General features: G+C 41.5%; 1 protein-coding gene across 5 annotated transcripts; it reads left to right on the forward strand.

Moving 5' to 3' along the window:
- Positions 1-558: 558 nt before the first annotated feature.
- On the forward strand, positions 559-24763 carry Vgll1 (vestigial like family member 1). 5 transcript variants are annotated; one of them, XM_047536164.1, is made up of 6 exons: positions 559-695; positions 4443-4684; positions 15074-15490; positions 17230-17289; positions 21796-21920; positions 23545-24763. In XM_047536164.1, the coding sequence occupies exons 2-5, from the start codon at positions 4471-4473 to the stop codon at positions 21879-21881; spliced, it is 777 nt and encodes a 258-aa protein (XP_047392120.1). In that variant the 5' UTR covers positions 559-695; positions 4443-4470; the 3' UTR covers positions 21882-21920; positions 23545-24763. The 5 variants fall into 5 exon arrangements, with proteins under 5 accessions (XP_047392120.1, XP_047392123.1, XP_047392121.1 ...); XM_047536167.1 differs by having other exon boundaries at positions 15074-15352; XM_047536165.1 differs by having other exon boundaries at positions 4450-4684.
- Positions 24764-25270: the final 507 nt, after the last annotated feature.

A 25270-nucleotide genomic window follows, 5' to 3' on the forward strand; every position in this document is an offset into this window, starting at 1 on the left:
TTGCAGAATAGTGCCTACAATATATTTGTTGAATTAATGTTGAAGTAGGAATAGGAATGTCCCTGGGGTTTGGGGTCTGAATGATGGTGCCATTTAGTAAGATGAGAATGGATACCCCCTGCTCCTACCTCCTACTGGGGACCCTGAATAGCTTCCTATATTTCAGGTTCATAGGACTGTTCACTTCATGGAAGCCTCTAACAGGTCCAGAATTCTAGGGATGTGGACTCCCCTTTTCTTTCCTAGGGGGAGAAGAGAAACTAGAGATAAGTCAAGCTGACTCTCAGTTCCTAAGATGGAATGTGACATCAGTTTGATCTAAGCCCCATAACTGATGTTTCAGTTGTTATTGACCCCATGTATGGTTTTGAGCAACAAGTTGACCAGACAATATCACACAGTACTTTTTTTTAATGCAGAAAGAAAAAGAGCTATTAGTTTTCCTCATTCCTGCAGGTGCCCAACCAGGTTGACTCGTTGGAGTGCATTTTCTGCATTCTTAATAGATAGCTACCAGGAAACGCCTTGCACAGCCCCAGCTAGAGAAGTAGAAAGTAACAAAGGTACAGATCCTGAGCTCCTGCTTCCTTAAGCACTGAGCTGCTCTAAAGCAGGCCAAGCAGCTCTGGCCATCAAAGCCACCTTTTCCCAGCCATAAACTCTTGCTTTGTCTCAGGTGATGGTCCAGAATTAAGGTAAGAGAGGTTGGGGACTTTGTGGGGTGGGGGGTGCGGGGAAGAGGGATGGAAATTCAACTGGGAAGGAATTGGAGGGAATCATGCATTTTGTTCAATGAGATACAATCTGGTCCCTTTGGGGTCAGTTCCAAGTGATTACTGGGACAACCAACTCTTTTGACTTCCCAACCTGTCCCTGCTGTGCTAGGTGCAGGTGGTGAAAACATCCATGCAGTGTCCCTGTGGTAGAATGGAGGTCAAATGGCTGGTTTCAGATTCCATGTTCAAAGATTTCTTTTCACAAGTTTGGGCAGCATTTCTAGGTACCCTCGTAGCACTTGGTGTCTTTATATTTTGTGACTGACATTCCCTTAGATGTAGCTTTGCAGAATCTCCTTCTTGTAGGTCAGGTCCTCCTTTCTAATTCACACATGAATAGAGACCCCTTACAGAATCCATTTGAGGATGATATTACTCAAGTTTCTCTAGAGGTGCCATAAGATGCAGTTCTTCATAGATGAAATTGAATGACAATTTTTCAGAATATTCTTTCATTTTAAAAAGATTTAATTATTTTTCTGAGTCAGGATCTTGCTATGTTTCCTAGATTGGTCTCCAATTCCTGGGCACAAGTAATCCTCCCACCTTAGCTGCCTGAGTAGCTGGGACTAAGGCACGTGCCACCATGACTGCTTAATTCTCAGTTTTAATATCTCTCAAATACAGTTTTTTTCCACTGGGCCTGAGTGCAGTCCATGGAATTGCTTGTGACCTGGATCCACAGAAGTAACCCATAGTTTTCTTTCTGTGTGAAGAGGGAGACAGAGACAGAGGTAGAACTTGTGGTTTGTTCAAGATCCCCAGTTGCCCAACGGTCTGAGCCCTGCAAGGCGATGGTGCTGAAACATCACCTTGGAATTTATCTCTAACTCTTCTTGGCTATTAACAGTTGGTCTGTGGTCTCTGTTGACTCTACCTAGGAGATCAGGAACATGATTCTGACCCTGATGTCCCAAGAATCCAGCCAGTTCCTTACATGTGGCTTTCAGAGGCAGTCAGCAAAGAAAGGCTGCAAGCTGGATCAAGTCTAAGCCTAGAGCAGTGGGCGCTGGCAATTCTGAGCCTAAGAGGGTGAATCCTCCAGAGGTACTAGCTGGTCTTTAGTGGCTTCAGGTGGAGGTTTCAAGGAAAAGCCATGAGAGAGTGTACAGAGTTTACTCCTAGATTCCATGAAGGATACCATGTGGCTGGGTTAGTGATCTAGCTTACTAATGCCCTGCTATAGATTAGAAGCAACCCTGCCCCACATTTTATAGATAGGGAGAATGAGGCCCACAGAGGGGAAGAGACTATCACAAAGGGGTAGTAAGAATCAGACAGACATTGGTGCCAGAGAATCCTAGGTTCAAATCCCAGTTGTACCACTATCTAGCTGTATGACCTGGGTCGTTTATTTCACCTTCTCTAAGCTCCAGATTTCTTATCCATAAAATGGGGCTAATAATACCTACTTTGAGGGTTATCAAAATTGGAGAAGATATATGTATAGCTTCTGGAATAGAATAGGTATTCTATAAACTGTAACTTTAAATGTGTTGTCTATACATTTATCATTACTTTATAATTCACAATACCTTGGCTGTATTTCTGCAACCCCAATATCTGAGTATATCTTGTGCTTTTATTGAGGAATAGTTCACCCACAGTGATGTGCACTGATCTCAAGTGTACAACATGGGCAAATGTATACTTCCACATGGTAACCATCACCCTCATGCCTCTTCCTAGTCAATCTCCACTGTTCTGACTTCTATCACCATAGATTATTTGTGCTTGTTCCATGTAAATGTATGTTCCATACAATATGTGGCATTTGGTGTCTGGTTTCTTTTATTCAATGTTCTTTTGAGATTCATCCATTCTGTTGTGGGGATTGGTAGTTCCTTTGTATTGCTGAGCTTCATTCCATTGTATGAATATATTACACCTAGTGTATTTATTCTCCTGGTAATAAACATTTGGGTAATTTCCTTTATTTGTTTATTAGAAATAAAACTGCTGTGAACACTCATATACAACTCTTTATGGGAAGATAGCTTTTGTTTCTCTTGACCCTATGTACCTAAAAGTAAGATTGCTGGGTCATATGGTAAGAAAGTGGTGGTTCACATAGTTTTTGAAATAAAGATACAATTTGATTTGATTTTTAGGTAGCACCTGGCTATGCTTAGCATGACTACCAACCAGGAGAAACAAAACAATAGTGTTCAATCAAAAACTTCTGGACAACATAATCCAATTGTGACTAGGGCTGGAATGACTCTGAGAGAACTTTTTGGAAGGTCTGCTCACTGCCAGATTCCTTCCCGATGTTCCCATTATGACCTGTTGACACTTCTGTTAGAACCATCAAAGACTAAGGTAGGCTGCAGAATTCACACACTCCAAACCCTTCATTTATTCTCCAAACCCAAGAGTAATATGAAGCACAGAAAGGCTATGTAGTTACCCCAAAATTACACAGTTGAGGAAAACCCCAGATCTTCTGACTCCTAATCTGCTATAATTTCCTTGTGTTGTGCTTTCTCTGCATGAAATGACATTCAGTCATTCAGCCATTGTTTACTGATCACCCACTTTGTGCTGGGTAGTAGGGATAAAGAAATGAATAAGAAATAGTCCCCAATCTCAAAGATCTCAGAGACTAGAGATGGAGACAATTTATTCAACTGCAGTTATTGAATTAATGAATAGACTAAACACATCTTTGGTCAGTCACATGGTAAATCAGCTTGGGTGGCTCCAGGTAAGAGGCATTCAGACAGGCTACATCCCTAGTTAAAGAAGGTCATAGCACGTCTTGAGTGCTTACTGTGTGCTTGGTCCTGGACTGGAAGCAGATGGGCAGCCTTTGTCCTCAAGGAGTTCACAAGGTAGGATAAGCTGATGCCACCAAGGGATTCCAACTTGAAGACTATTCAGCAACCAGCTATTGAGCATCCACTCTGTTCCAGGCACAATTCTAGATACAAAGGATATGATGGTGAAAAGAACTGACAATGTTATGATCTTTCAGGAGCTTTCCAGTAATGTTGCTACAATATATTACCACACATTTTTTGAGATCAGTATATGGCTCAGAATATATCTGTCTGCAGGCCTTAGAGCTGGTATTGTTTATAATTGTTAAGTTTCTAAGACAAAGTCTGGGTGGATGCAGGACACTATTTTACATAGAGTAGGGTAGAATTTGATGGGTTTTATCCTCTTGCATGGAAATGGTCGTGATGGAAAGTAGTGCTTACCATGCAAGCTGAAATTGTCTAATACCCATTGCTTAGCCAAACTTTCTAGGGGAACCTGTGCCTCCCAGTAGTTCTGGGCTGACCTTGGCTCATTCATCTGGGAAGAAGACACTTCTCCAGAAGGCAAATTGCATTGTTATTTGGTTTCAATGTCCTCCAGACACATTTACTATTGCTTTTCCAGTTATGTTGCTTCACAATTTTCATTTGTAAGAGAAGGCCACCTTCAGCTCTTGGCAGAGTTTTATGTTGTTTTCTGAATGTTGATCATAGTGGGCTCCTCAGTTGGTCACAGCCCAACACAGCTTTGTTGTTGACCTTCAGGAACTCAGTGACTCCCCAGGGCTTCAGTGAGAACCTGTACTTGGTAGGAGCAAATTGTTTGCCCTTAGGGATGGTGCTCATCCAAACAACAGCCAAAGCCCTTGGTGAAATAGTACCAGTAACTTTTTACATTTAGTTTGCAGCTTTCACTTGTGTTACCCACAATGGCAGAAATGAAGAAGACTGACATCCAGCAGCCCAAGGATCGACAGAGGCCTATCAAGACAGAATGGAATTCCCAATGTGTCATTTTCACCTATTTCCAAGGAGACATCAACAGTGTAGTGGATGAGCACTTCTCAAGAGCTCTGAGCAATATCAAGAGGCCCCAGGGATTGAACTCTTCGAGCCAGGGTGAAGATGTGATCCTAAGGAATGGTGAGCATCTAGGGAGGGAGGAGGCTGGAATTTCCTGTCAAGACTTTCACTGTAAGCTCAGTTCTTTGATGTACTTGATGCACTCCGTTTGTGTATGTTTGCTAAAGGCAAGTCGCACTGCCTAGTGAGAAGTCACACCCCTTCTTAGAAGTTTAATGCAAAAATGGACACTGTTTGATGAAATTAGTTCACTTATTTCATTATTTCCTGGTGTTCAGTACTAGGTTCTCCACTCAGCACACAGTCAGAGCTTCAAGACTGTTCACTGTTACCATCAATCAGTATTATTATTATTGTTATTGGCCAGAGGGCAAGAACACTAAAGGATCCATGATAAGATAAAGCATGTCCCGGGTGCTCTCAGCCTTCTCTCAACCAGTAGTGGATGATCTGATGAGCAAGGGTGGAGACCAGAGGGAGGCAGATAAAGGGTCTTGCCACATCCTTCTCCCATCCTTCTTGGGGTCAGGGGTGTGTATTGCTCAAGAGAGCTATGTCACAATGTGCATATCAAAGCAACCAGATTTGAGGGAAAGTATGACTTTAAGCTGATAGGGGCCACAGTATGACTTTCATGAACCCTAGGCACTTTTGCCTTCATGGAGCCCTTGCTCCATAAAAGTATTGAAAGTTACATTTGAGAACTGTGCTGGTATAGAGTCGAATGTAATGCAAGATGGATTCCTTTAATATATGCAGTACTATTATCATATTCAACTTTTCTTCTGGTTTTGAAATGTTACAACACTTCTGTGGACCCCTACAACTATTCACAGGCCCTAGTCACTGTGCCTCCTGTGCCTAATGGAGACATCCCTGCTTGCCAGATGTGAATCGATATGGCTCCCCTTTACCTTCTTGAAAGGTGCAAATGGACCCAAGTGTGATTGATTTTAAGTGCTTTTTATTGCTGTTGCCCAACCCACAAGTTAAATGTCTTGCTTCCATTGGAGGACCTGTGGGCCTCCAAGTGGGGCACTTTGTACAAAGTGGATACATGGGGTCTCTTCCTGTGGGCAAAGAGCTCACCTGTTTCCAGATGCTATCACTTTGGTTCTGTTCTTTGGGTTTGGACAGGGTAGTGATATATATCTGATGTACTCTCTACGGCAGAATTAACTTCTTTCCTAGGAATTACTTTTCCAAATGACATGATTTACTCAGAGAATCTTGTGGGTTAAGTAAACCTATGGAACGGCATGAATTGTTTGGCTGCTATGGTAAAAATGATAAAACCCCACCCTGTCACTCTGTCATCTTACACTGTTTCATTTTTTTCTTAGCATTTGTCACCACCAAACACACCATATATGTTTTCTTCTTGACTCCTTTGCACCCCTTTAGGCTGAATTCCATGGCGGCAGGAGTCAGTCTGCTGCTTTCCAAGTATGTAGCACAATGCCTGACTTATGGGAGGCACTTAATAAATATTGCAGGAATGAATGAAACCATGATTTGAATCACAGGGTATTGATCCTACAGATGGGCTATGTAGTCTGCTTTCTGATGCCAGTAATACAATGCCACAGACTGGGTAAGTTATAAAGAAAGGAGATGGTTCTTGTCCAAGTTTGAGAGCTCACATCTGGTGATGACTATCTTGCTGGCAGAATCCCAAGACTGTGCAGACATCACATGAAGGGAGACTAAGAGTGCATGTGTGTGTTCTCTGGTCTCTCTTCATCTCATAAAACCACCAGTAATTCAGTCATGGGGCTCTACCCTGATCACCTTATCTAATTCCCAATCATCTCTCAAAGGCCCCACCTCTAAACATGATAGTCAGATTAAGTGTCCACCCTCAAAATACCTCACAGTGGACATTAAATCCCAAAATGAATTTCACAGGGAACAAGTTGTACTCAAACCACAGGGGTCACTGTGAAGAGGGGATACAGTGTGGTGCAGTTTTAGAACTAGTTATCCTGATGCCAGCACAGTTCCACTACTTCCTAACAGTATGATTTGGGGGCATATCACTTCATCTGCCTATGCCTCAGTTTCCTTACTGCTAAAGTCAAATATTATTTAACTATTGAAGGGTGCTTTTGGGGAGTCAATGAGATAATGTGTGTCAAGTAGCAAGTAAGTGAGTGCTATGTAGGTGTTAGTTACTTTTGTGGGGATAATGCCAAAGTCGGACACGTGCTTTTGAATGACTAGGATTAAAAACATTAGGATCACAGAGCAGCAGGCCTCTCCCATAACCTCCAAGGTTGTGGGGGGGGTCTTACTGTGTGGCTACTGTCATGTTTTCTGTGCCTTCTGACTTGGATTGAATTCTGTGAAGCCTCTGCCTGCTAAGGGAATTTGGACCTGGCTCTGTTTCTAGGCCAAGCCAGCCTTCACAGGCCAAACAGAGGGGTAGTTTTCTTCTTATCTTCTTGTTGCATTTTCCCTGTAAGAATCTCACAAATCCCCTATGAAGATGTTGCCTCCCTCATACAGGGTGGTGTGGGCTAGGCAAATATTTGTCTGGTGATTGAGCAACTGAAGGAAAGACTGTCTCCCTCAAGGCCCCTCTTATCATAGCTAGGAGTCAAGTTTCTCACGAACTCTGCTACCTCAGGGGAGGGCCCCCTGAAAGAAGTCCAGGCCTACTGAGATTCTTATTGGACATGTTAAATGACACACATACAGCTTTGAAAATGGTGGGAAATCTATAAAGTGGCCTTTCATTACAGACTGTTAGTTAGCATCCTCTTAACCCCCGCAGGTCAGCCCCAGCTAATCCAGACTGAGGAGAACAGGCCCCTATTCATGGGCTCCCATCGAAGACTTGCCCACATTCTAAGGGCACTCTGTCAAGTCAAATATGCAAAGCCCAAACACAGAGACCTGTTTGGCTAGGAAATGCCGTTGAATTTCCTGGCTTCTCTTCCCAAATCAAAGTTATTTTTAAGTTTACCTATGTATAATTTATATGGACTGTACTTCAGAAAAGAAAACATAGGTTGAAGGTATCTTGGAATGATCTTCCATTTCAAAGGACACTGGAAATTTTAGGTCAGTAATTGGGAAGCTTGAATAACTGCAATTTCCTGGAGGACACAGTCCCAGTGTACATCTCAGCCCATATTCCTCCTGAACCATCCCCAGTCCCAGTCTTGAGCAGGCCTGGTAACATGCTCAAGGCTGTTGAGAGAAGAGAGGGTATATACCTGACCACCTAGAGATCTTCTATAATTCATCTCAAAGGGTCCCATCTGCTCTTCCCTGCCCTCCATCTGCCATGATTAGCAGAGGTAGGAAGAAACGCTGGGTTTCTCTTTTACTGTGAATATGTATGTAAGCTATAGTGATGATGGCTGTTTATGGTGACCGTGAATATTGACAATTTGTGCCTCCTTTCCCAATAAGGGAAAGGAGTCTGCACACACACATATTGAGCTTCCACTAGGTGCCAGACACCATGTTAAAATTATTACATTTACTTCAGTCCTTAAAACCCACTATGATTTATAAAGTTCAAAGATAAGCAAACCAAATCCATGGTGTTAGAAGACTGGATTTGGTCTTGTTAGAAGATGTTTGCCAGGGTTAGTGATGGGGAGGGCGCCTGAGGGGGCCTTCTGAAGTGGTAGTGAGGTTCTGTTACTCAGTCTGGGTTCTCATTACCCAGTTCATGAAAACTCCCCCAGCTGTAAGCTTATATTTGTGAATTTTCCTGCACATTGCTTGTACTTCACAAAACCACTTTGCAGTGGGTATTATTGTCCTCATTTTACAGAGGAGGAAACTGTAGCCCAGGTATGGCAAGTACTCAGAGATGGGTCACCTTGCCAGTGAGTGATGGAGATTGAAAGCCAGGTCTGGTGGACTCTAGAGCCAGTCTCTTGACTCTACTCTCCTGCCTTTGTAGGCCCTGACAACACTTGAATGGGGGAAGAGAGAGAGTTAATATCCATAAGGGTGTTTGCAATGGTTAACATTGTGCCTGGCCCTTTGCTAAGGGTTGTCACATGGGTTATCTCATTGAATTTTCACGCCAACCCTATTGGTTACTCTTACCATGGTTCTATTTCTGGTGAGATAATTGAGGCTCAGAGTCAAGTGACTTGTCTAAGATCCCACAACCAGTAAGGGGTGGTTATAGTATTTGTCACCAAATGGGTTTGCTTCCATGTTCTGATCTCTTAGCCACTCAACTTTCAAGATACAGATCTGTATTTGACCTCCATCTTCAAGGAACCTGCACTAGCTACTCCAGGGAGGTGACTGAGGAGGGATTGGAACTGAGCAGGGTTTTCTGTTATCCTGAAACAGGACTTTCTTCGTTAAGCTTTCCCTCTGCTTGTGGTGTTATTTTAACTTCAGGTAATTTTAAGGACTATCTGCTTTGTTCCTGGGGTGAAAGAATGAGGGTTTAGTGCCACCAGGCAGAGAGGGCAGAGTCAATGCATGCAAACCGGACAAGCCAAAGTTTGGACTCTTGTAGGACAAGATGTCTGTGTGTGTGTGTGTGTGTGTGTGTGTGTGTGTGTGTGTGTGTGTTTCTGGTTTCACCTTCATCATAAAGTAGGACTGGTCTTAAAGACACACACACACATACACATTATGCATTGGTCTTCACAACTGTCACTTTTTTTTTGGAGATTCATTGATCAAGTCATTTCTCAAATTTTTGCTTAAAAAATAGCTTAGCTGGGTGCAATGGTGTACACCTGTAGTCCCAACTACTTTGGAGACTGAGACAGGAGTTTGCCCTCCTACTAGAATAGGATCTCTTTAAAGATTCTGCTACCTCTCACATTGTTCCACTGTAGACCTAGTTTCCAACATGTCATGGAAGATTCTTTCTCAAAAGTTAGCTTTTTTTCTAATGATAAAAATAATATGTGTTCATATCTGAAAATTTAGAGAATGCAGATACACTTTTGGGCAACAAAAACTGCATGAGCATCTATGCACACCTACTAATTTTTACATGGCATCACTTTGCATATCCTGCTTTTTTTATTGTCAATGGATCTTTATTTTTTTTTAATTTATTTCTATGTGGTGCTGAGGATGGAACCCAGGGCCTCACACATGACAGGGCAAGTGCTCTACCACTGAGCCACAACTCCAGCCCCCTGCATATACTGCTTTTTATTTGACAATAAGTCCTATACATTTCTTCATTTCACTGGACATTATACAGTGAAATTTTAATTTCAACAGTTTCATTTTATAGATGTATCAAACTTACTAAAATTTTTGGACATTTAGGTTATTGTTAGTCTTTTACTATATTATAAATATCACTTTGAATATCCTTGTAGCTAAATGTTTGCATGCATCATTAGTTACATTTTTAAAATAAATTGTTGTAAGGCAATGTCTGGGTGCTATGGTTTGGATATGCTTTAAGTATGTCCCCTAACATTTCATCTGTTGTGTGTTAGTTAGCTTTGTGTCACTGTGATCAAAATACTTAACATAAACAACTTAGAAGAGGAAAGATTTATAATGACTCATGGTTTCAGAGGGTTCAGTACATGGTTGGCTTGCTCCATTGCTCTGGGGCCAAAGTAAGGCAGAACACCATGGCAGAAAGGTGTGGTAGAGAAAAGTTGCTCAGCTTATGACATCCAGGAAGCAGAAAGAGACAGAGAAGAAGGGGCAAGAAACAAGATATAGTCCCCTCAGGGCACACCCGCAGTGATCAGCATCCTTCAACAATGCCCCACCTACCTACAGTTTCCACCACCTCCCAGTAGTACATTCGGATATCAATGGATTAATCCACTACTGAGATCAATGCCCTTATGATCCAATCACTTCCAAAAAGTCCTATCCCTGAACATTACTACATTGTGGACAACACCTTCAACATGTGAGTATTTTGGGGGACATTCCAAATTTAAATCATAACATGTTGGTAGCTTGGTCCCCAGTGTGGCTATATGAGAATTGGAGGAATCTTTGAGATGTGAACTCTAGTGAGAAGTCATTGGGGGCACTGCCCTCAGAGGGATTAAGATAGTTCTCATGGGACCCTAAGTTAGTTCTCATGAAAGTAAGTTGTTATTCAAGAGTGAACCAGATCCCTGAATCACTCTCTGGTTCCTGTCTCACCATATGATCTCTTTTTCTTGCAATTTCCCCCACCATGAGGCCACCCACCACAATGTTATACAGCTGGGAGCCTTCACCAGAGCTGGTGTCATGATGTTTGAATTTTCTGCCTCCTATACTATGGGCTAAATAAACTTTGTTTACAAATTACCCAGCCTCAGTCATTTTGCTATAACAATGGGAAAAAAGATCAATACACTGGATCAAAATGTACACAAAAATTTTAGGATTTTCATATATGCTGAAAAATTGTTATCCAATATGTCACTCCTCAAGTCCCTGTAGTGTGTGAAACTGCCCAACTTACTGCATTCTTTGGAATACTGGGGAAGCAAAGCCAGTAGCAGTATGAGGTTTGGAATTAGACAGCATTCTCACGTACTGACCGTATGGCCTTAAGGCAAGTTACTTTAACCTCTCAGACTCTATTTTATCATTTGGGTTACTGTGAGGATCACATGAGCTCATGTATACAGAGTGCTAAGCAAAGCAACTGGTCCATAGTAATCACTCAATAAACAAAATCTATCCTATATTTTTAAATTGTTCCTGCCCACTTCTGTTGTCTTATTCCCTGGGAATGGACACAGACTGAGCAAAGCCTTCTGAAATCTTTCCTTGATAGCCAGTATCTACTCCTATCCTCCACACCAGCCCTGAAGTGCTATAACTTTTGTTGCTGTTGTGGGCTTACCTGATCAGTCCTTACTTTCTTTGCATTCTCTGGTACTAAGTGACTTACGGCAGTGTGGATTATTAGGCCTTCTACCTTAATTACCATCTTGATTTTTCCTGGGTTGATTATGCTGAGTGCTGCAAACCAGTAAAGAGAGACAAACTGGGTTTATAAACTGAAATGATTAATATATCAACAAAAGAGCTACTGTTTATTGAGTTCCTAGTGTGTACCAGGCACTTTGCTAAGCCCTTTGCATGGATTGTTTTATTCAGTCTCACAACAGTCCCAGGAGGTTCAAAGGTGGGAGGGGGCTTGCTCAGTGTCACATGACTAGGAAATGGAAGATCTGGGTCTGGACTCCAAGCTTGTCTGACTTCAAAGTCTGTGCTTCTAACCATTTTGCGTGCTCCTCTGTGCAACATGGAAATTTTCAGTGAGAAGGTGTGTATATGTGTGTGTGTGTGTGTGCACGTGTGCACATGCATACACATGTACACAATGTGTGCAACCATGTGTATGTGTAATTTTGTGAACATGTATGTCACTGCATATGTACACATGTGAATTCATTGAAATGGTATTTAGTCAGGTCCTACCATATGTCAAGAACTGTGTAAATTCCTGGAGACAAGATGGTGAACAAAAGAGAAGTGATATCATCCCTCTTAGTGTTTACTGGACAGTGGAGGCCAATATCAAATGAATGAATGAATGAAGAAATTATAGGATTACTGCTATGAAGGATAAAAATATTGTAGTCACAGAAAGGAACAAGAAAAGAACAGGAACTTGGACTATAAATCCAGAGAGTCCTCTGGGAGGGTAGTGTTTACTTTTTGTATGTATAGAAATTAGTTTGGAATAGGGAGTCATAGCCATCATACGAGGGAGCCAGGGCCATCATTCAGGGATAGAGTGGAGGATAGTCCTTTGGCATGGAGGCAAACTGTTCAGTGCTTCTAGAAATTTCAGGGCCTTTCAGAAGCATATATGGGTAAGAACAAGTGGTATCTCTGAGTGTGTTTGGGAAGCAGGAGGAATGGCCTACCAGTTTCACCTAAAGGGGTAGAAGAATGGGCAGAACAAGAAATGGGGACTAGTACTCTCTGGAAAAGCCTGGTTTTAGGACCAAGGGCCTCAGGAATTCTAGAGGCATGGATGGGACTAAGAGGTATGGTCTGATGTCCAAGGTTGGAGTATATGGAGTAAAAGTCATCTGCATTCCTACTGAAAGAAAAATCCCAACCTACCACAAGTGTCTTTGAATCAAAATGTTCCTCACATACTCTCCATCTGTTAATGTAGTTTGGGGTTTGAAAAGGCTGCAAAGTCACCCCTGGGCTGTGTTCATTCTCTCTCTCTCTCTCTCTCTCTCTCTCTCTCCCTCTGTAACTAAGAAGGCACACTTGAGTTGGAATGTCACCAGAGTCACTTCTAGTAGCAGGAGTATCCTTGAAACAGTTAAGTATATGGTCTAAGATATTCTAAGATATTCTCCTCCGCCCACTGTGAAGATGGGCATGGTTGTCAGAGAAGTTGGCTCAAAAAACCTGAGAAAGCATGGCCAACCCAAATGTAGTGTTTCCACACCATGGGCCACCAACAGTCATTCCTTGTCTGGAAGAGTGAGTTTTCCCAAGCTACCTAAAGGTATTGGGTTGTGGTGAACTCACAATTGAGACACCCCATTCATCCCTCCATGCTCCCATCCAAATTGTACTCTAGAGCACCAAGTGACCACATAGGACCATGAACATTGGTACACTACCAACTCCCCTTAACATTTCAGTTAGAGAATTCTGGTAGAGAAGCAGTAAGAAAAATATTCAAAACACCATGGGTCCTGCTTTCACCATCTCAAGCACTCAGCAACAACCTAAGTCATATGTATGAGATCTGTGGGGACAGTCCAGATGGAAACTGGTTATGCTTTGTTTCCAATTTGTGCTTAGGACATGCAGTACCCTCATTCAATATGAAACATGGACAGTGATTATATGAAATCAACTTAATCATTCTGTTTGTGCCACACAGTGCCCTGAATTGCTACTGGCCTGGAGATATCAGTTTTCAAAAATAACATTCATCCCTAAGAACACACCCTAATGTATTTTCTTGTCTTTGATTTCATTAGAAGACTCCAACCATTGCCTATTGCTCATTGTGAATGGTATGAGATGTTGAGCAGATTGTCTGCCACGTAGGTTTAGGCTTCTTTTGCTTTTAATATCTGAACTTTAAGGAGAGCTAAGGAGAGGTGCCCATGGAGGGAAAAGGGCCCAGTGTCTCAGGATCTCCTGCCAGTCAATCTTCCTTTGTCTTCATCCTCATGTCCCCCTCCTCCAATATCTTGGATAGATGAGAGACTCCAAGATTTAAGCATCATCTGGTAGAGTTATTTCCCTCCTCCCCTCTTGTCTGAGTGGGTGTTGAGAATGGAGAAAACATCCATCTATGCTGTAAGCTATCTTAGACATTGGAGGTAGCAGATTTAGCTATTAGTTATGATAGGCACAGTGTCTATGGGACTACAGAAGACTTCATTCCCTACTAGTCAGTCCACACAGACTTGTCAAGAAGAAACTAAGTTGTGTTTTTAATTTTTTTATTTTTTTGTACTGGGGATTGAACTCAGGGGCACTCAACCACTGAGTCACATCCCCAGCCTTATTTTGTATTTTATTTAGAGGCAGGATTTCACTCAGTTGCTTAGCACCTCCCTGTTGCTAAGGCTGGCTTTGAACTCACCATCCTCCTATCTCAGCCTGCTGAGCCACTGGGATTATAAGGCATGCACCACTGGTGGCTGGCTAAGTTGCCTCTTGACACTAACAATTCTTACTTTAAAGATGAGGTCCAAACAATTACTTTTTTACCCATTACTCATTGCTACAGTTCAGTTCCCTAATGGGCTAATCTCTTTGCCACCTTGGTTCAGTCTCTTAACATCCCTGTGCCTCAGATTTCTCTAGAAAATGTGGCTTTAACCCCTAGAGTTTTATTATTGACCAACTAACTGTTGCCTGTTTAATAGCAAGAGACAAGTGTTAAACCCTTTATAATGTTCTACAGAGTCCTTCTATTTGGTGAATTTAAAACACTAACTATGAAATAAAGCTAAACAATATCAGCAACTAAACACAAATTAAACACTTTTACTTCTAAAACGTTTAATTAAGGGGCTATTTGACAAGGTAACAAAAATGTATGTGCAGAGTTGCTCACTGCAATGTTGTTGATATAACTTAAAAAATAGAAGCAACTGAGTTGTCCACAAATATGACATTTGTTAATCCACTATTTTCATATATAGGAATAGTGTATACCCATTTAAAAAGTTGGTGTTTGGCTCTGTTCATTGCTATGGGAGGATATTTGTATATTTAATGAAGCAAAATCAGCTTTAATAATGATACATGTTGTGAAGAGAATGCATACATGAATAGACATAAATCCTAGAAAGAAATAGGACTGAAGGACGACGAGTGTTTATGAATACTATGATTAGTGTGTATGTGTATTTCACTTTTTAAAAATTTTCTTCAAGTTAAAAATACAGTATGTATTAACCTAAAAAACAGCTGCATCCATTTTAAAAATGATAAGTAAACACCTGACATGTCTCTTTTTCCATACATCTTTTCTTCCAGATAGTGACATGCCACCAAATCAGTGGCGTTTCTCTTCTCCATGGACAAAGTCACAGCCGGATGTGTCTCATGCAAATAGCGCCAACAACAGCAGCTTGAATGTATCTGGTCCTGTGGCTGTGGATCAGTATCCACTGTCCCTGCCTGAGATCCCCTCTACTCATCCTCGGGAGCTGTGGCATTTCCCCTCCCTAGCCAGCCCCAGGTCCCCAGAGCCTGGCTACTCTCATGTCTTTCCTGATGGGCACCTGGTTCCAGAGCCCCGGCCTGATGGGAAATGTGAGCCTCTCCTAAGTCTCCTCCAGCAAGACAGATGTCTAAACTGCCCTCAGAAATCTGCCACGAGGGAGGATCGCCCTGTCCAGATAGCCGGAAGCACAGGATTGCTTCTCAACCTACCTCCCAGATCAGTCCACTGTAAGGAAATGCTTACAGATACATGGAGGATTGCCTCCAATGGGTTGTGGTCAAGAGTGAGTTGGCATTAGATGGGTGCTAAGGCTAATTTCTGCCACTCTGGACATAGGGTTTCTGCTGAGGGATGGAATGTTTTATGTAAATATTACATATATTTTCACTAGGCTTCATTAACACTCACAGTTTTATGGTTAAAGAGTTACATAGATTGCCAGCCAGATGGAATTGGCCCTCAAGACTCACTCCAGTCTGTTGACTTGGCCTTTCCCTAGAAAAATGATGGACTGCTGCCTGAAATTGGAGGGTCCCACATCTACCTCATTGGGAGCCATTAAATAATCTGTTTGCAAAACAGAGCTCTGTGACGTACCTACAGGCTTGAATGTTATGCTCCAAACAGGTTGAAAACTTGCAATGATGCCAGGCTCCTGGGCAAAAACAAGGGCAATCTATACCAACCATCTGCTCCACACATTAAAATTCAAAGCGACTGAAGAGGCAGTCCCATTGCTGCCTGGAGACAGCTGTCTGTGGCTTCCTGCTCAGTTTCCCTTGAGTCATTGCCCCCTGATGGCTACCTCTCCCTGAACTGAAAACTCTTTTAAGGATCGGTCACTTTTTCATTTACTCACTCACCAAACAAATATTTAATTAGGGTCTACTATATGCAAAGTACCCATCAGAAACAGGACTTCCTGTATTGTAAAAGGACAGAACTGGAATGAATTATGCTTTCAGTAAAAAAGTAATCTACTCTGCTGAAAGATTGCCCTTCCTATGAAATACTTGTAATAGCATATATATGTTATACGTTTATAGGTTCGTGTGGCCAAGTCTGCATTCTGTTCTCTGGATTAATTTTGTTTTGCAATCCTCTAGTCTGTACATATCTGTGGTTCTATGCCTGAAAGAAATTACTGGAAGCTGCCTTTACTGTGAACTAAAGATATAGTACACAAAGAGCCTGTTAAGCATCGCCTGCCTAAGTCCAGCACTGTGTTCCATCCTAATGTTTCACAACAAATTTCTCATAAAATAACTTTGTGTCATTTCTAGAGTTTGATTAGCAATGCATGCAGAGAGTAAATCATAAAAATGTCATGCTTGGGATACCAGTGAAAATTTCCACCCTATACTCTTTTTCAAAATCTTATCCTACTGGATTCAGGGGGAAAATCAAACCAACTGTGTTTGTGTATACGCCTGTGCAGACACATAGCAGAACCCTTATTCAACAGTCGGTTAGAACACGTATGGCTCAAATCATCATCTTTCAAACATAATACTGTATACACTTCAAATCCAATTCAGCAAATATTTGGTGAGTCTATACTATAAGCCAAGCACATTATGGCAAACAAACTGATAATACAGGCATTATCCTATTCCTGAAAGCTCTAGACAAAAATTCATGAACAAAGGTTCATCATCAAAGTCTCAACTGTTGTGAGCTCTTCACACGTTCCTACTAATGTTGACAATCAGTCATATTCACTGGTGACTCACCAGGAACTGTTGAGGAAGTGACCTTTAATTAGGAACACTGTCTATAAGATGGGAACAAGTTCCAAGAGGCCTTAAGAATAGAAGCGTCTTTGATTTTTCATGTTACGAGAAAATATGCCAGGTGTTCATACACTGAGAGACAGGCCATCTGGGGCCCCTGGGGGCCTGCTGGGCACTTTTTAACCCAGCCCTGGATATTTCATTTTTAGTCATGCCTTTTTATTCTTTTCCAGGTAAGAAAATATATGTCTCCCCCAGTCATGGACCTGCCAGTCCCAGCCTTGCAAATGAAAGTAGGTATCCAGTTCAGCCTTTGATAGTGGGGTTCTGTATCCTGAGAACAAATTTGAGGAGCTTATATTGTTAAAAATCAAGGTCCCCAGAAGCTTATAGGAGCCTTATTCCTATTATTTGGGATTTCCATGGATAGAATTGGTTTCATTGAGTCCAAGTACTTCATATCTTATAAAATTTCTTACATATTTTCTCATTTTGATAGAGAAGCAACTCTATTGAGTCCTTTTCTCTGAGCCCAACTTACCTGAGGTAACCAAGGTGACTCACAATAATGAACAAATCCATGAGGATTAGCTTGCTTTGTCCCAGATGTTCAGTTTTCAGCTTAGCACATAGGGCCACTCCAGGACTCTGATCAGGGAAAACATGACTGAAGCCCAAGACAAAGACTGTGGGCTCCATGCTCAATTTGAAAGTGGAATTCATAGGAACTTCAAAATCAGGGTAACCTGGGTGAAGGAGAGGATCTGCATGATATAGGTTCAGGATCCAAATCCCAGCTTCGTTACTTTAGCCTTAGGAACTTGGTCACATTTCTTAAGATCTCCATGCCTCAGTTGCTGTATTTGTAAAGTAGGGGTAAAAACATTGCTCACCTTATAAAGTTTCTATGAGCATTAAATGAAATAGTGTATGCAAATACTTAGGATGAAGCTTGGCACATAGTAAGCCATCAAAATGTGTAGGATTTTTGGAGGGCATCCTGGGTATCCCAAACTTGTTCCATGTTGTGTGTTTCAGAGAGGACCAAAAGGAAGAAACAGCACCACAGCCCTGATTTCAACCATTTTACAGTCCAGTGTGAAGAGGGGTTGAGGGTGATATATAGTCCCCCACTAGAATGTCAGTTCAATGAGGACTGAGACTTTGAAGTGTGTACTGTCATGTCCCAATACCTGCTTGGCACAGAGGTCCATACATATTTGTTGAATGAATGAGTGAATGCTAGAAACAATAAAATAACATTTTAAAAGGAAATGATGCAGGGAAAACCTGCCCAAATAGTAAAACTTCATCTATGTGAGGGTGTTGTGGAGAACAAATCAACCAATCATCTTCAGTGATTAACTAGGTGAGGAGAGACATTTAGGGCTAGATGGAAGGTCTATGATTGAGTCAGGCTTTACTTAAATTCAGGCCCAAGTTCAGCTCACAAGTCAGGATTGTGATATCTCCTAAGTAATTGTTGATAGTTTCTATATTATTTTATTGAAAGTCTTGGAATTACTGATAATGTAATGATGCTTTCTATTGTTCATAGGCCCAAAACAACAACAACATTTATTGGTGTGACTCTGAGCCAGATACCAAACACATCATTCTGCTTAGTCCTCACCAAGAACTTGTGATATGTATATGAGTATATCCTAGGTAGTTTACACAATAGATATTCAGTAAATAATGATTGAATGAATGAATATCTCCACTTGATAAATGAGGAATCTGAGTCTCAAACAGCTGAAAGGACTTACCTTCAGATTACATAGTACTTGCAAGTGGTAGATGTAATATTGCCTCTTTGTTCTCCCGGTGTTATATAATCCTCAAAGCAATTCCAACTTAAATAAATTGCATAACAGTAAAAATTAGTGACGGGTGAGACTAATTCACTCTACATGGGTTTACTGTCAATCTGTGGTTAGGACACTATTCTAACATAAAAATGAGAGATGCAGAAATTTCAGAAAGCAAGCAAAAGAACAAATAGCAATATTACCTTGGGAAAAGGGTACAGGGATGACCTTCTCTTGCGAAGAGGATTTGAGAGAAAGCAGGGAAAGGGTATGTGACTATGTCAACAGTCTCAAGCTTGCCAGCCTAATACTATTGCTCTGGGCAGAGGGAGGCTGCATGGAATACAGAGGGGAGAGGGAGACCTTGGAGCTCAAGGAAAGTGACCACAAAACCCAGCAAAGCCAGGGTTCTTAAGGATGACATCAGTCTCCCCAACTTGCCCAATGTTAAGATTCACTGAACTTGTTATCTGCCTGGATTATGTGCCCCTCTTCCTGTGGGGTAGATCTGGTATGAGACACAGTTGCATCTGCTTGTGTTCTAATTCTTTATGTATTTTACATTAACTTCATTTTGAAGTGACCCGCATGAACTTTTCAGTAGGAATTCTTGTTCCAAAAGATTTCCAATGTGAGGCTCCAGATAAATATGCTGCAATGGAAGTAAGACAGAGACTCTCCCATTCCTCCCATATGGACTTAACCCCCTCATGTACCTATGAGGTAGGAATCATGTGAAGCTGAAGAGCAATCAAAGCCAGAGGGTGGTTGGAGAGAGGTTAGAGAGGCATTCTGGAGGTGAGTTCCACAAACGTTGGTGCCAAAAGTTTTAGTGGGTTTATTTTGTCTGTAGAACTAGACAATGGTTGTACAGTAGTACTTCAACATATACAGATATTTGCCAGAAATATTGCTATTATATGTATTGGAGATGTAACAGTGAATAAAACTGTCTTGGTCCCTGTACTCACACAGTTAATAGTTTAATGGGGAAGATATATTTGCCCCATCCCCAGAAAAAAAAGAAGAAAACAAAATATTTCCAAGTTATGGTAAGGAAACACTCAAAATGTTGAAATAGTTTTAAAAAGATGGCAGCAACTTTAGATAAGATGGTCAAAGAAAGCTTCTCTGAGGAAGTGTCATGAGAGCAGGGACCCAAACAAGTGAGAGAACCAGCTTTGGGAAGAACTGGGCAGGACATGGAGGGAGGTAGTGGAAGCTGAATTGTGTGTGTGGGTGGAGTTCAGTGAACAAAGGAAGAATGTGGCACAAAACAAGGCTGGAGAGATACGCAGAGGCCACGTTGACACAAGGGCTTTTGCCTAAAGTTGGGAGTTTAGATTTGATATCCTAAGTAACTTGAGGAGTGATGGGAGGATTTTAAGTGTGAGTCAGTTTGCATCTAATAAGGTCTCAGAAAGCATTGTGGGAGGATAGATGGGAAAAAGGCATCAATGAAGAAAGAGATGAGTTAGGAGGCAAGAAGTGGGAGAGGGGCCGGTTGTAGTGGCACATAACTGTAATTCCAGCAGCTCAGGAGGCTGAGGCAGGAGGATCGGCAGTTCAAAGCCAGCCTCAGAAAATTTTAGTGATATCCTAAGCAACACAGCAAGATCCTGTCTCAAAATAAAATAGAAAAAAGAGCTGTAGATACGACTCAATGGTTGAGTGCCCCCTGGGTTCAATCCCTGGCACCAAAAAAAAAAAAAAAAAAAAAAAAAAAAGTGGGAGAAGAAGATGATGGCCTGGGTTAGGGACTTTTAGTCTTAGGACTTGGTAATGGATTTGATGAGTGGTGAGGAGAAGTAAAGAAACTAGCTTAGCTCTTGTTACCTGCTTGAGCGACTGGTTGAAAGATGGTACATGTAGCAAAATGAAGGCTGTAGATGAACACAACTCTGTTTTGGCCATGTTAATGTTAAGGTGACTATGAGACATCTAAGTGGACACATCTTTTAACCAGTTGTGTATGTGAATGACAAGTTCATAAAAGTCTGGGTAAACATTTGGAATTTATCAGTATAGTATATAAATTGCATTTAAAGCCATTGGATATGATCACCTAGAGGATGTAGATGAGAAGAGAGGAGCACAGAGGACAGAGTCCTAGAGCATGCTGATATTCTGAAGTTGGGGACATGAGGAACTAATAGTACAGATAGACAAGGAGCAACAAGTGTGGTAGGAGAAGAACTAGGGCAGTATGCTATATAACAGAAACGAAAAGAAGAGAGTGTTTCAAAACAGAAGGAATAATCAACTGAGTCAAAAGCAACCAAGAGGTCAAATAAAGGAGGACAGAAATTTCTATGGGATGTGGTATCAAAGATGTTGTCAACCTTGTTAAGAGCAGTTTTTCTTACGCAATGTGGAAAGAAGTCAGGTTGGGCTGTGTTAAAGAATGAATGGGAAATAAGAAAATAGAGACAGTAAGCACCAGCACCTTCTTTGAGAAGTTTGGTATTGAAGCAGTAAAGAGAAATTAGGTGATAGCTAAGGACACTAGTAAGGTTTGAAGTCTTTAAAAGAAGGTAAATACCAGAACCTATTTGTTTGGTAATGGGAATGGTCCAGTGAAAATGAAGACATTGATGGTATGGAGGATGGGGATGACTTCATGGGAGAAATCATTGAGAAGATAGAAGGGTCTTAGAAGTATTGACAATTGACAGGAAGAGAGACTATTGTGTCATTGAAAGTACATAGGATAAGAGGGAGAGACTCAGAGGAAGCATGCCTGTGTGCCCTGTTGCTTGCCATATCACACTGCAATGATTTTGGATGAATGTCCCCCAAGGGTCCATGTGTGAAGACTTGGTCCCCAGGAAGCAGTATTAGGAGATGTTGTGGACTTATAACAGGTGGGACCTAGTAGGAGGTCCTTAGGCCATTGGGGGCAGTGCTCTCAAAAGGGATTGTGGGACCCCATTAGTCCTTTCCTCTCCCTCTACTTCATGACCAAGATGTGAGCTCTTTCTCCAACAGATGTTCCTGCCATGATGTGCTACCCTCACCACAAGTCCAAACCCATGGGTCCACCTAATCTTGGACTTGGACCTCCAGAATCATGAGCCAAAATAAACCTCTCCTTTCTTCATTAGGAGTCTCAGGTACTTTGTTGTGGTAGTGTGCAGTTGACGATACAGATGTCATGCACTGCCTTGGGACTGCCAATAAGAAAAGCATCACAAGATGCAGTCCCTTGACTTTAGACCAAAACTGTGGGTCGAAATAAACCTCTTTTCTTTATAACTTTTAACAAAAGAAAGTACATAGGAAGGAGGATCATAACACAGACACAAATAGGCTTGCAGGCTTGCTGGTGGGGAGATTAAAAAGTACTAATCTATGATTTCCATTTTCCCAGTCAAACATGGGGCAGGTTCATCAGGTAAGAGTGAGTATGGGATGTTTGAACAGAATAGGAAAGTGTGAAAAAGTCTTCTTAGGCATGGGGAAAACAAGCCTGCTAATGGACAAACTAATCAGGATCTCTCAGAGGTGAGCTGAAATTTGAAATCATGAATTTCAAGTGGAAGTGGGTCAGCTAACAAATGATGTTGGGTTAGTGTGATGTGCACAGAAGGCAAATGGATGGCTTGTTCAGGGTTGAGATTGTGGTGAGTGAGATGATGGACAGAGAAAAAGGAAAAGAAATTGAAGGTATTTGCCAGTAAGTTATTACACCATGAGATCATGGTATCTAAAATGCACACAGAGGGAAATGGAGGCAGGTGGAAGTTGATGAGCTAGTGGAGGTTATGGAGTGAAGATTACTTAAGCCAGTGAAATAGGAGGTAGTGGTTGTAGTGCAAATGTTTGAAATACAGATTGCAAGGGTTCTATCTGTGTGGGTGCTGACAGAGTCTAGGGCATGACCATGGGAACAGGTGTACAAGTTAATTAGAGATGAGGAGCATGGCAAAAATCATGGAAGTGAAGCAAAGTAAGGACCAGTAGCAAATTGAAGAGGTAATTCAGTGGTAGAGCACTTGCCTAGCATGCACAAAGGCCCGTCCCATCCTTAGCATCAACCAATCAATCAATCAGTCATCAATCAGTTTAAATAAAAGGAATCCCAGTGACTTGGGAGGCTGAGACAGGAGGATTGCTCGTTCAAAGCCAACCTCAGCAAGGCCCTAAGGAACTCAGTGAGACCCTGTCTCTAAATAAAATATGAAAAAGGGCTGAGGGATGTAGCTTAGGGGTCAAGTGTTCAATCTACAGTATCAAATTTAAAAAAAAAAGAAAAAGAGGAAAGAAAAAAAGAAACCACATTGTCATTATAATACAGGCTCTATTTTTATCCACATTGACAGATGGGCAAATTGAAGTTTTAGGAGGTTAAGTAACTTGCCCCAGTGAGTAAATGCCAGTTTTCTCTGACTTCAAAGTGCTTGGTATTACCCAGTAAGCTAAGGTGCAGCTTGACTACACAATAATTCAACTCTATCACCTTTAGAGACACTGCTTCCTTAAACAAAATAATAATGAAGATTTATTAAACATATATGTGTCTGCTGGGAGTTTTATGTACATTTGACTCAATCCTCACCAGAATCTTAGAAAGTAGTTATTAATATCTCCATTTAACATGAGGGCAGTAGAACTCAGATAGGCTTGGTAACTGACCCGAAGTCACACTGCTAGGCAGTGCTGGGTCCAGGACTCAAGCCTGGGCTCATCTGACCTCATAGCTATCCTCTTTTTCATCATGCTTTTCCTATTTTTCAGGAAGCCAATCTCCAGAGAGAAGAAAAGATCTGTACTTTTATTAACCTCCGTTTGAAGAAGAGAAATAGTTTTTCTAAACCTGCTTATGATTTTCTACTGTGAATCCACAGGGTCTAGAGACCTCACTGTCCTTTTCTTTTTCTGGCACTAAATAACATTGAATCAGAAGCAAGTTTCTGCTCTCCCTAAGATTGTGCATTTCTCTTCGTTGGCAACTATGCCATATGAGAGAATTTTCCAAACTTGCTAAGTGATTTCCCAGCATGTTAAAGAGCTGTGCCAGGGTAGAGTATAGCGGCCTGCCTGCTTGTTTATACCCACTGCCTTTTACTTAGAGATCACAGCATCTTCATTCTCCCTGGCAATAACCTTTGAACCAAGACTAACCACACGGTATTTATTTTACGAGTTTGTCCCATGATCCCAAATGGATTGTTGTTGTTTTGTTTTGTTTTGTTTTGTGGTGCTGGGGATTGAACCCAGAGCCTTGTGCATGCAAAGTAAGCAAGCACTCTACTAACTGAGCTATATCTCCAGCCTCCCAAATGGATTGTTGTGTCAGGAACATCCTGAAGCTTTCAGTCTTCACTAGACTGTGGTCAACTTCACTCCTTCCTGTACCAAAAGCAAAATGAAAAGGAGGTGGGCAAGACCTACCAAGAGTGGGTTGAGGTTGTGGACTCTCTACATTTCCAACTGAAGTCTGGAAAGAAGCCAAGAAGTCTACATCTGCACTTGATGAATGAAATACTTTCACTTGGAAAATTTGATTCCTCAATTCCAAAAAAACATGATTGCAAATGGAATTATTGAGAAACCTAAGAACCTAACTTTTTGGAAGTTGAGAAATGTGCCCCTTCCCACATTAGGCCTGTTGCTGGAACAGAATTTGCTGTAGCAAGAACATTTCTTGGATATGGTTCTGTGAATTTCTCTTTCTCTGCCATGATGTTGAGAACTCTGGCATCTGACCCCACATGAATACTTGCAACATCTTTAGTCAAGTTGAAGGAGCAAGGCAAGGCTTGGTTCAAGGCACAACAGCAGAACCTTCCTGCAGAATGTTCCAGTTAAAATGATAATTACCAATCTGGTAGACAGCCTTGTATCTAGTATGAGCTGGGAATTTGCCCTGTGACAATCCCAGAATCCCCTGCCATCGATGTTCTCTATTTGTGTCCCACTTGCTCTTGAGTAACAGCTAAGAGGATGAATAATAATAAAACTCTACTTTTACAGATTACCCTGTTCTGAATTCTAAGTTTTTTCACACTCACTTTCTCATTCAAACTTTCCAGAAACCCTTAGATGGACATTATTATATTCATTTAATATCGGTGATACTGAGGCTTAGAGAGGGTAAATGTCCTGACCCAAATCACATTGTCAATAACAGAACCAACACTGAGATCCTGGTGTCTGAACTCAGTGCTCTTTTTCTCTCCATCATAAGGTACTTGTCAAGGGCTAATATCAGCATGCCTCTTAGATACTTGTTACTGCTATCTACTGTGTTAATAAAGACCATGACTTTCCTATGAGTGCACTGGTGATTTGGGGCAATTCTCGTATTTCAACAACATTTTTTTTTCCAGTGCATTACTTATATTTCCCCATTTAGCCAGATGAAAAAAGACCTAGTCAGTAGAGTTTCCCTTGAAGTTGGGTGCCTTCAAAAGCTTTGTTCTTTTTAGGTGATGGTTGGGAAAATTTGGAGTGAAAGCTA

The sequence above is a fragment of the Sciurus carolinensis genome, chromosome X (assembly GCF_902686445.1).
Source record: "Sciurus carolinensis chromosome X, mSciCar1.2, whole genome shotgun sequence".
In the NCBI taxonomy this organism is placed as follows: Eukaryota; Metazoa; Chordata; class Mammalia; order Rodentia; family Sciuridae; genus Sciurus; species Sciurus carolinensis.

Coding starts and splice junctions, on each gene's coding strand:
- Vgll1 (XM_047536164.1), top strand. CDS start 4,471: ATGGCAGAAATGAAGAAGACTGACATCCAGCAGCCCAAGGATCGACAG. Junction 4,685..15,073: donor AGATGTGATCCTAAGGAATG/GTGAGCATCTAG, acceptor CTTTTCTTCCAG/ATAGTGACATGCCACCAAAT. Junction 15,491..17,229: donor ACCTCCCAGATCAGTCCACT/GTAAGGAAATGC, acceptor ATTCTTTTCCAG/GTAAGAAAATATATGTCTCC.